The sequence below is a fragment of the Enoplosus armatus genome, chromosome 20 (genome assembly GCF_043641665.1).
Source record: "Enoplosus armatus isolate fEnoArm2 chromosome 20, fEnoArm2.hap1, whole genome shotgun sequence".
In the NCBI taxonomy this organism is placed as follows: Eukaryota; Metazoa; Chordata; class Actinopteri; order Centrarchiformes; family Enoplosidae; genus Enoplosus; species Enoplosus armatus.
The window spans coordinates 531,420-543,473 of record NC_092199.1 but is presented as its reverse complement, the minus strand read 5'-3'; the positions used below and the strand labels follow the sequence as shown (position 1 = coordinate 543,473).

Below are 12,054 nucleotides of genomic sequence, written 5' to 3'. Positions count from 1 at the left end.
CATTGCAGCCCGTTCACGGCTGAGGCGATCTACCGGGCCAATTCCAAAACTTTTGGTAGCTATCACTCATTTAGACACCGACATTTGTAGAAATAGGGCCCAGGTTTAAAAATACCGGAATTTCCCTTTAAGACGCCAACCATACACTGCAATGTTCCCACTTTGGGACCCAGCTGCATTGTGGAGTGTACATTGAGTCATTCAAACAAGACTGGACTTTAATGTTGATTGTATTTTTATTATCTATAACAGCTCTGCAGTCTTTCCTGGAAATGTTTGTTCTGAAGAGTTTCCAACTCTTGTACATTGAGCACGAGACTCCCAATATAGCAGCGAAGCAAACCCTGTTTCCTCTGGATAATCAAATAGAAATCTCCTCAGTTACTGTGTAGAAGACATTGGACAACAGACACAAACCAAGCATTATGATTAGACACAGCACAACTCCCCAGCACCTTGTCACTCACTCTGAAAGACTTGCCATCCATAGGTGGAACAATAAAAAAAAGTCCATGTTTCCAAAACCAAACTATGAACACAACTCTCCTGACATGGTGGAAGGCCAATAACCTTCCAGGATCTTCACCCTCTCCTTCACCTTTAACACCGCTCTGGCACAACCCCATGTTCACAGTCAACAACAAACCACTGTCCTTCCCCGTCTAAGTCATCTCTTTAGGGGGGTCTCCTCATGACCTTCGACCAGCTGCAAGAACAAGTCAACCTACCAAACACCATCACTGTCAATACGCTCAGTTCAAATTTGTCTTGGAGAGCCATATTGAGCTCTACCAATCCAACTTATATCAACCCTCACTGCTTGATTCTTTCAGCAGTAAGAGACTACTCTCTCACATCTATGAGACCCTGACCACTGCAAACCAGCACGTCACCTTACCAACCAGTAGAAGGACAGCCGACCTTAACCTGATCTCTTCTGAGGAGGAAGAAACATGTTCAGCGGCGTGATATAAATAGAAGCAAAACAAGAGTTAACATTGGCGTTGCTTTCCACTGCTGGAGACAGCTCTTGGTTTGTTTGATGCTGAACTAACAACCTTTCTTCTAGACTGGTAAGTAAACAGCTGTTAATGCTAACGTTGGCTATTTAGCGATAGCTTATGAAGGTAGTTAATTGTATTGTGTTACTTATGTGTTTGCTAGGTTTGTTGAAAGAAAGAAAGACCTGTGGCAAGGACTGTGCATTTCCTTGTTTGTTACAATAAGGGTGGACACCCCAACTTTCTGGTGATATGCTGCCCCCAATTTGTTTGGAGTATGAGTTCGACAATTCTTACATACCGCTCCTTTAAGTTATACACCGCTGGGGTAGATATCTGTAGTATATTGGCAGAGATCTGACAGTGTATGAAGGGGTATAAAATGTAAAATGGTAAAGAATCCACAGTGTCGGGGGGGGGGGGGGGGCTATTTAGAGCTTTATATATATCAGTAGCAGAATTTTGGATACCTTTTTTAGTAATTTTAGTAGTCTTGCAGCAGTTGTGCATTTCAAGTCAAGAAGCATCAAACTTTGGTTGTTTCTCAAATGAAAGAGTCATGTTTTAGTAATGTTGCTAATGTGGGTTTGAGACTTAAATCAGAATCCAAAATGAGCCCTTCCTTAACTCCTCACTTGAAATTTGATCAGAGTTGACAGATTATAACAAACAAATTATCATATTATACAACACACTTGGGGCCAAGTAAAGGAACTTCGATCTTTCCTTCAACTAAAATGTTTTTAATGCTGATATTAGTGGTAGATGAGCAGGTTATAAGTGAGGGTTGCCTGAAATGTATAATTGTCGTCAGCAAAGTGGTGATAATTGAAGTTATGTTGAAGATGCAGTTTGACGGAGAATCGACCACTGTGAGGGGGAAAACATTCTTGAGTTGAAGTATTATAAGAAAAATACATAATTTCTTTAGTAGAATACATCATAATTATACAAGAAAAGCTCACTTACAAGAACAAGGCACAATATTTCCAAAATAAAGTAAGAATATTTCAATATTTAATACTCTATCAGCTTACATGTCTATCTGTCATTTAGAATTCACTAATTTCCAATTTACATTTCATGTTAAGAACTATTATCGTAAAGTAGCTCTGCTCCAACACAGTTTACTGATGCTGTCAGTTAAACATGAGTTTAAAACACAACAGTGATGTTTCATAGTTCCTGATCATAATAGAAACACACAACAAAACTGCTCTTCACATTTTATTTATAAAAGCATCTATTAAAACTTTTTAATAAGGCATTAATGTCAACATAGAGAAAAATTACAGAAGTCCTCGGTGAGTCGATCAGAAGTACTGCGTGGGGTCGCACATCTGGACGTGGACATGAGAGGTGATTCCTGGGTAGACACTCTGCATGGGCAGCATGGTGCCGATCCTCTCCCCCTTCCTCACGGATCCAGAGGTTCGGTCCGGCTGAACGTAGAACACCTTGAAACACAGACCTGCTGGACCAGATCCTTTACTGCAGTAGAAGTACTAATACCACATAGTACAAATACTATGTTCCAGTCAAAGTCTGTGAGTATAATCAGTAAACTGTCCTTAAAGTACTCCAGCAGTCAGATGTCCCCTGTGACTGTCCCCCTGTGACTGTCCCCCTGTGACTGTCCTCCTGTTATAGATTCTGTCATTAGATGATTATTCCTCATCATTAATGTGAAGCAGGATGTTACTGTTGGAGTTGGTTGAGGTGGAGCTCATTCTGAACTATCAGCTAATGATCATTAGTGTTAGATTAATGATTATTAATCAATCGATTGTTTGGTCACTATGACCCAGAGCCCAAAGTGACGCCTTCACAAAGCTCCACATTATTAACAAGACATTACAATTATTAACAGCATTCAGAGGAAAAGCAGCACATCTGCATCTGAGCAGCTGGAACCACAAAATGGTTTCACACCATCAGTTCACTTCAACCAGCAAAAGAGTTGACGATGAATTAATTCAACTGTTGAAGAGTTAAATTTATAACAAAACATCATATTTTATAAACTTCATTTGTGAGGTAACTAGTAAGTAAAGCTGTCAGATAAATGCAGTGAAGTAAAAAGTGATATTTCCCTCTGAGATGTGGTATAGTATGGTAGTACAACGTAACATGAAAAGAAAAGTACAAGTACATAAAGTGTGTACTTAAGTACAGTACTTGAGTAATAGGGTTAATATTATGTGTGATGGACCGACAGTCCAAAACCCAAACTTATACAGTTTACTGAGAAATGCAAGTCTTCACATTTGAGACACTCACAGTTGATGTTGATTGGTGTTTTTAATTGATAAATTACTCAAATGATTACTTAATTATTATACTTTTTAAAGGTTTCAGCTCTAATTTGACTTTTTTCACACATAAAATGAACTAAAGTGAAGACTAAAATAATATCTCTTTACACATCAGTGAGAGTGTCGTGAGTTTTAGAAGCGACCCGTGGATTCACCAGCAGCTGATGGGGTCAGACCAGTGAGATCTCACCACCAAAAACTCTTGTAGATTTTTAGTTTTTCTTTTACAGCACAGCACACATTCACGCATCCACTTCCTGACGTTACTGACAGAGCAGATCTGACCCACCTATTCATTTGCATTTGCTTGTACTAATTTCTTTTTCTAATCAGTTGTAAGTAAATGTACGCTCATGTTCAGTATACCCCTGTGTGGCTGTGACAGTTGATAAATAGATTTATATGATTTTAGCTTTAGTGTGTCTCTTCCATAGTTGCTGTTGTGAGAAGCAGATTAAAAACAGAGAAGTCTGAGCAGCAGAGGAGATGGCCTGACTTTTAGTCTGCAGTATGGGTCAAACTCCCAAAACACTGGTGCCTACATTTCCCACAATGCACTTAAATACTTGTGTAGTGTTACTGTGTGATTGTGTTACCGTCTCCCCAGCTGTCTCACGTCCTCCTGCTGTTGTCAGAGTTTCCACTGCAGAGCTGACCGAACTTTATGCCTTCACACACACACATACACACAGTACAGCTGGACAAACAAACACACACACACAGCACAGCTGGACAGACAAACACACACACACACACACACACACACACACACACACACTTGTTTTGATGTTACATTGACTTACATCAATTCCCTGGAGACGTACCGTAACATTTACCTAAACCAAATCTAAGTCCTGTGGGTTTACCATGTGGGGACCTGATGTTTGTCTGTATGGAAGGTGAGTCCCCACAACGTAATTAATACATGTTTAAATAAAACACACACACACACACACACACACACACACACACCAAAGGTTTATTGACGTCTCTGCAGATAAATCTGAACACACGAGTTGATCTTTTTCACCACAAAGAAATGTTTTCCAAAAGTTAGTCACATTTTCTCTTCTGTCCACAGTAATTCATTTTACAGGTATTCAGAGTGGATATTTGTCCTTTTATTGATTTCAAACGATGTTTTATTGCATTGAATTACATTTTTAAAGTGAGTCTTAATGATGCATATATTTGACAGTATGGAGAAAACACACGGACAAATGTTCAGACCGCATAATGTAAAATAAATGATTAACGAACATCAATCAATCAACCGAGGAAAATGCTGACTGCAGACTGTCGCAACAAACGAGGTGTTAAATATTGACAATAACGAGGTTTAAAATGTAGAAAGCAGGATTGATGATTTGTGATCAGGATGAACTCAGCAGCTGATTCAGTTTCTCACCCAGCAAAACAACGACACGTCTCATCTCCAAATCTCAAGTTTGATCCAGATAAAGACTTTCTTCTGTTCACACTGATGCTTCATTCAGGCTTCACTCAGGATTTATAGAAGCTGGTGTTCCGCTTTCAACACAGTGAAAAGTCCACTCAGTTTTAACAGGAGGGAAAAACAGCAGCAGGTCCAGATGTTTTCAGGCCAACAGGCTGTAATCAAACTCTTTGTCTCTGTGATTTCTATTATTTCACAATGACGGACGAAAACAAACCTCGTCTGTATCGACGCATTGAGAGTCAGCAGCTGCAGGTTCATGATGATTAGAGACTCGCTGTCGGTGCTGACCAACACCGGAGCTCTCTGGACTCTGAACAGTCAAACAGCAGATGTTTACCTGTCCTCACCTTGGTGGAAAGTACAATTCTGATGTACTTGTACTTCACTTAAGTGTTTCCATCTTAAGCTACTTCTACTCCACATTTCAGAGGGAAATATTGACCGTTTCACTCCACGACATTTATCCGACAGCTACAGTTAGTAGGTGCTTTTCAGATTGGAATTTTACACAGAAAACTAATAATGACTTTCTAAAACGTTATGTCGTTAATGGTTGAACTACCAACTAGTAAAGTGTACGAGTGTTGTCTGCCAGCTCCTGTGATTTAGTCTGAAATACCAAACAATAAGCTAATTGTGGTTTAAAGATGAAGATGAATCTGTTGGGGAAACTGATTTCATAACCTGCAGCTTAAGTTCATTTCACAAAAATCACTTTTTGGATGAATTCAGCGGACGTGTTTTGTTTACGAATTCAACAGCGAAGCGTTTTGAAGTCACTACAGCTCTGACTCACACCCTCCGCTCCATAGCAACGGCGGCCGAGGCTCATGGGTATTTTGACCTTTCCACCAAACTGATGGAAAAAACCTCCAAGAAACAAAGTTGAAATAATGATGTCCCTGGTGATCCAGGGCTTGTTGTTGGGGAAAGTCCATGAAACAACATTGTCCACACAAAGATGGATGAATCCTGTGACGCAGTGAATCAGCAGGTCGTGGCTGAAGCTTTCAAACACAAACAGCCGACCTCCACCGGCTGAACACCGTCAGCAGAGGAGGTACGGACACACCGGGAGTGACTTTTACAGCTTCAGTGTCTTGTGTTTTGGGTGTGTACTGACTAAAAGAACATTTAACAGTTTTTATTGTCTCTGAGGGATTTTAAATTCACAGATTGATCATTGATAGAAATTCTTCCAAAATAAAATAAATCCTGCTTAGAGCCCCAAAAACATTTAAGCTGGCAATGCTCATTTGTATTATTTAATAAGTACAACATTTATTTATGTAGAATATTTCATGCTAAAAGTAAAAACGTATAAATAAGAAAAGGTCTTTAAAATGGTCCTAAATGTAGGAGTTATGGGGTTGTATTCAGACGGATGTATTGTTTGTTCTACGACATAAAATACGTCAGTAGATACCACACTCGTGAACTCTGAAGCTTTTACGTGTCTTCAAAAAGGCGGCTGCTAACAAGCGGCTAAATGAGACTACAGAGGTTGTTACAATGTTACAATTACTGGTAAATTATACTAATATTAGAAATAATCTTAAACCCTTCAGTGATGAAGGTCACATGGTTTTCCCTCAGATTGTCATTGTTAATTTACCAGAGCCTGAACCACCACGAGGAACGACATGTTTCATGACATAACATTGATTCTGAACTAATACAAGTTAAACAAGGAATATATGATGACAGACACCAGTACTTAATCATTATATTTACACTTTATATCTTTAATCAGACGCAGACACATGCAGAAATATGATTGACCTTTTATTGATTGATTTTTAATGTTTTTGGGGGCAATTTAGAGTTTCCAATGAGCCTAATGTGCATGTCTTTGGACTGTGGGAGGAAACCTGAGCACCAGGAGAAAACCCACTCAGACACAGGGAGGAGCATACAAACTCCACACAGAAACAAGGTGGGGGGGTTTCTGTGAGGCTGCAGTGCTAATCACTGAGCCACTGTGCTGTCCTCAACAGGGTGGAGAAAGGGTGGAGGGACAGGGGAGGTGGGAGCGATGGAGGAGAGGTGGAGGCAAGGTGGGGGAGGACAGGGGAGGTGGGAGCGATGGAGGGGAGGTGGAGGTAAGGTGGGGGAGGACAGGGGAGGTGGGAGGCAGTGAGGGAGACAGGTTGAGGGGAAGGGTGGAGGGAGAGTGAGCTACTGTTGTCCAGCCTGAGCCGAACATCCAGCAGCCTCCACCTCACTGTCGCTGTCACACTTCTTCTTCTTCTTGTGCATCCAGCTGAAAAAACCCTTCTTCTTCTTCTCTGGCTTCTCCTCATTTTGCTTTTTCTTCTGCTCTTCCTTTTGTTTTTTTGCTCCACCTTTTTTCGTCCAGTCCTGATCGACTTAATGCGAGACCAGAAACCTCTCCTCTTCTTCTTCTTCATTTTCAGACAGAGCTCCTCCAGTTCTTTATTCTGTTCCTCCACCTGTTTCACACTGGTTTCCCAGGTCTGGACCAGTTCTTCATTCTGTTCCACTACCTGTTTCACGCTGGTTTCCCAGGTCTGGACCAGTTCTGATTCTGTTCCACTACCTGTTTCACTCTGGTTTCCCAGGTCTGGACCAGTTCTTTATTCTCTTCCTCCACCTGTTTCACTCTGGTTTCCCAGGACTGTTCTCTCTGGACCAGTTCTTTACTCTCTTCCTCCACCTGTTTCACTCTGGTTTCCCAGGTCTGGACCAGTTCTTTATTATCTCCCTCCACCTGTTTCACGCTGGTTTCCCAGGTCTGGACCAGTTCTTTACTCTGTTCCTCCACCTGTTTCACTCTGGTTTCCCAGGACTGTTCTCTCTGGACCAGGTCTTTATTCTCTTCCTCCACCTGTTTCACTCTGGTTTCCCAGGACTGTTCTCTCTGGACCAGGTCTTTATTCTCTTCCTCCACCTGTTTCACTCTGGTTTCCCAGGACTGTTCTCTCTGGACCAGGTCTTTATTCTCTTCCTCCACCTGTTTTAGTCTCGTCTCCCAGCTCTGTTCTTTCTCGGCCAGCTCCTTTGTGAACTTCTCCTTCTGGGCGTTGTGGAGGTAAGGTGGGGGAGGACAGGGGAGGTGGGAGGCAGTGAGGGAGACAGGTTGAGGGGAGGGGGGGGGTGGAGCTACTGTTGTCCAGCCTGAGCTGAACATCCAGCAGCCTCCACCTCACTGTCGCTGTCACACTTCTTCTTCTTCTTGTGCATCCAGCTGAAAAAACCCTTCTTCTTCTTCTCTGGCTTCTCCTCCTTTTGCTTTTTCTTCTGCTCTTCCTTTTGTTTCTTTTTCATCTCCTTCTGCTCTTCCTTTTGTTTCTTTTTCATCTCCTTCTGCTCTTCCTTTTCTTTCTTTTTCATCTCCTTCTGCTCTTCCTTTTCTTTCTTTTTCATCTCCTTCTGCTCTTCCTTTTCTTTCTTTTTCATCTCCTTCTGCTCTTCCTTTTCTTTCTTTTGCTCCACCTTTTTTCGTCCAGTCCTGATCGACTTAATGCGAGACCAGAAACCTCTCCTCTTCTTCTTCTTCATTTTCAGACAGAGCTCCTCCAGTTCTTTATTGTCTTTCTCCACCTGTTTCATGCTGGTTTCCCAGTTCTGGACCAGGTCTTTCTTCTCTTCCTCCACCTGTTTCACGTTGGTTTCCCAGGTCTGGACCAGGTCTTTCTTCTCTTCCTCCACCTGTTTCACTCTGGTTTCCCAGGTCTGGACCAGGTCTTTCTTCTCTTCCTCCACCTGTTTCACTCTGGTTTCCCAGGTCTGGACCAGGTCTTTCTTCTCTTCCTCCACCTGTTTCACTCTGGTTTCCCAGGTCTGGATCAGTTCTTTATTCTCTTCCTCCACCTGTTTCACTCTGGTTTCCCAGGTCTGGACCAGGTCTTTCTTCTCTTCCTCCACCTGTTTCACTCTGGTTTCCCAGGTGTGTTCTCTCTGGACCAGGTCTTTCTTCTCTTCCTCCACCTGTTTCACTCTGGTTTCCCAGCTGTGTTCTCTCTGGACCAGGTCTTTATTCTTTTCCTCCACCTGTTTCACTCTGGTTTCCCATGTCTGGACCAGGTCTTTCTTCTCTTCCTCCACCTGTTTCACTCTGGTTTCCCAGCTCTGGACCAGGTCTTTCATCTCTTCCTCCACCTGTTTCACTCTGGTTTCCCAGGTCTGGACCAGGTCTTTCTTCTCTTCCTCCACCTGTTTCACTTTGGTTTCCCAGGTCTGGATCAGGACTTTCTTCTCTTCCTCCACCTGTTTCACTCTGGCTTCCCAGGTCTGTTCTCTCTGGACCAGGTCTTTATTCTTTTCCTCCACCTGTTTCACTCTGGTTTCCCAGGTCTGGACCAGGTCTTTCTTCTCTTCCTCCACCTGTGTCACTCTGGTTTCCGAGGTCTGTTCTCTCTGGACCAGGACTTTCTTCTCTTCCTCCACCTGTTTCACTCTGGTTTCCCAGGTTTGTTCTCTCTGGACCAGGTCTTTATTCTCTTCCTCCACCTGTTTCACTCTGGCTTCCCAGGTCTGTTCTCTCTGGACCAGGACTTTCTTCTCTTCCTCCACCTGTTTCACTCTGGTTTCCCAGGTATGTTCTCTCTGGACCAGGTCTATATTCTGTTCCTCCACCTGTTTCACTCTGGCTTCCCAGGTCTGTTCTCTCTGGACCAGTTCTTTATTCTCTTCCTCCACCTGTTTCACTCTGGCTTCCCAGGTCTGTTCTCTCTGGACCAGGACTTTATTCTCTTCCTCCACCTGTTTCACTCTGGTTTCCCAGGTATGTTCTCTCTGGACCAGGTCTTTCTTCTCTTCCTCCACCTGTTTCACTCTGGCTTCCCAGGTCTGTTCTCTCTGGGCCAGGTCTTTATTCTTTTCCTCCACCTGTTTCACTCTGGTTTCCCAGGTCTGGACCAGGTCTTTCTTCTCTTCCTCCACCTGATTTACTCTGGTTTCCCAGGTCTGTTCTCTCTGGACCAGGTCTTTCTTCTCTTCCTCCACCTGTTTCACTCTGGTTTCCCAGGACTGTTCTCTCTGGACCAGGTCTTTCTTCTCTTCCTCCACCTGATTTACTCTGGTTTCCCAGGTCTGTTCTCTCTGGACCAGGTCTTTCTTCTCTTCCTCCACCTGATTTACTCTGGTTTCCCAGGTGTGTTCTCTCTGGACCAGGTCTTTCTTCTCTTCCTCCACCTGATTTACTCTGGTTTCCCAGGACTGTTCTCTCTGGACCAGGTCTTTATTCTCTTCCTCCACCTGTTTTAGTCTTGTCTCCCAGCTCTGTTCTTTCTCGGCCAGCTCCTTTGTGAACTTCTCCTTCTGGGCGTTGTATTTTTCCTCCCAAGCTTTGTCACTCTGGAGATATTTGGCTGAGGCCTCTGTGAGCCTCTGACAGAGACTGTCCTTCACCCTCCTGAGATCCAGGATTTCATTGTCTCTCTGCTGGGTGACATCCACCTGCTTCTCCTGGAATCCGTTACATTTCTTGAGGGAGGAGATCTCTGACTCTTGCTTTGAGATGGTCTCGTAGCTCTTTTTGTATTCCTCTTTGAACTGCCTTTCCCTGATCTCTAGAAGTCCCTCCAACCTGCTTATTGCCAGTTTATCTTTGTGGACCCGGTGGCAAAACTTTGTCCTTTCAGCCAGTAGTTCTTTGTTTTGCTGCATCAGGGTGTTTATCTCACCTGTCAGGTGATCGTTCTCCTGGTGAGCATTAGCACTGGCATTTCGTGTATGGTAGAAGTCCGGGCGAGATGTTGGACGGTGCTGAGGAGCAGTGTCAACAAATCTGGCCCCGTTTCTTGGGTTGCTTCTGTGATCCATGCCACTGTTTCTTGGGTTGCTTCTGTGATCCATGCCACTGTTTCTTGGGTTGCTTCTCTGGTTGCTTCTCTGGTCCATGTCACTGTTTCTTGGGTTGCTTCTCTGGTCCATGTCACTGTTTCTTGGGTTGCTACTCTGGTTGCTTCTCTGATTCATGCCACTGTTTCTTGGGTTGCTTCTCTGAGTCATGCCACTGTCTGTAGTAGACTGTAGTTGTCTGTAGTAGACTGTAGTTGTCTGTAGCAGACTGTAGCTCTGTGTAGAAGATAGTCTGTGTAGTAGATCCTTCTTGACTGGTAAACAACACTTGTGTGTGGTTGATTCGAGATCGTGTCACTCTGTGGGTTTTGTGGGTTTTGGAGGTGGCCTTGTAGACTCTCGGAGTTCTAGAATCCTACATCAAAGATCAAAGGACCAGAATCATGGTTGGTTCCATTCTGTTGCCTTTGGTGAAAAGAGGCCACGCCCCCATGAACAGGAGCATTCTGACAGCTTTTTTTTTTTTTTTTTTTAATTTTCTGAAGTTGAAAAGTGGGAGGAGCTATTCCAGCCCCTGGTACCAGAAATCCATTCACTTAATTGTGGGTTAAAGCTAAAGATGAATCTGTTGTGGAAACTGATTTCATAATCTGCAGCTTAAATTCATTTCACAAATATCACTTTTGGATTCTGGGCCAGTTTTGGAGTAACTCAGCAGCTGTAGCGATGTGTTTTATTTACGAATTCCGAGGCTCATGGGTATTTTGACCTTTCTGCCAAACTGATGGAAAAAACCTCCAAGAAACAAAGTTGAATTAAGGATGTCCCCGATGATCCAGGGCTTGTTGTTGGGGAAAGAGGTTGCGGTCTAGGTGAAACAACAATGTCCACGCAGAAATGGAGGTATTGGGTTGTGATCAGGCCTGCCAAGTGGGGGAAGGGCTTTGGAGCTGTACACTTCTTTGATACTAGCTTACAGTAAATCCAGTGTTTTATTGTCTCTGGTGGGGCACTCCACAAACTGTATGAAGTTTGTCAGGGTGTTGGTACGAGTCACGTGGTTAAAGTCGCAATGAAGGCACTGGGGTGTCTGGAGCTTGACTGTGACAGAGTGCATAACGTCACACAATAGTTTTTAATAATGTATAATTAAATATAATTCTCCATGTCATTGCTGATGCAAATACTGAAAAATTAACATAAAACCAGAGCGAATAGGAGCCCACTGGAAGACGTTTCATTTGACTTCTTTGTTTTTTGTGTCTTTCCTCTTTTGCTTTTTTTAGTTTTTGCTTGTTTCTGTCTTTTGCAGCTGAATTTTTAGGATCATTTTTGCAATCTGCCGTGAGTAACTACAAATAAATAAATAATATGTTGATAAAAAGAGAGAACTGATTTGGTGTTCTTTACAGGAAAACTGATTGATTGATACACTTCTAATTAATTAATTCCAATTAATTGCTGCTGTAACCAAGACTGTCCAATAATAAATAATTTATTTGGGTTTAAATGA

General features: G+C 42.9%; 1 protein-coding gene across 1 annotated transcript; it reads right to left on the bottom strand.

Annotated features, from left to right (window-relative positions):
- Positions 1-2,314: 2,314 nt before the first annotated feature.
- Positions 2,315-10,751, bottom strand: LOC139303581 (trichohyalin-like). The gene is given in 6 exon segments (XM_070927432.1): positions 2,315-2,472; positions 3,913-4,013; positions 4,990-5,078; positions 7,687-7,812; positions 8,907-9,680; positions 9,942-10,751. Coding segments are annotated over 6 exon segments (2,058 nt in total).
- Between the last annotated feature and the right edge of the window lie 1,303 nt (positions 10,752-12,054).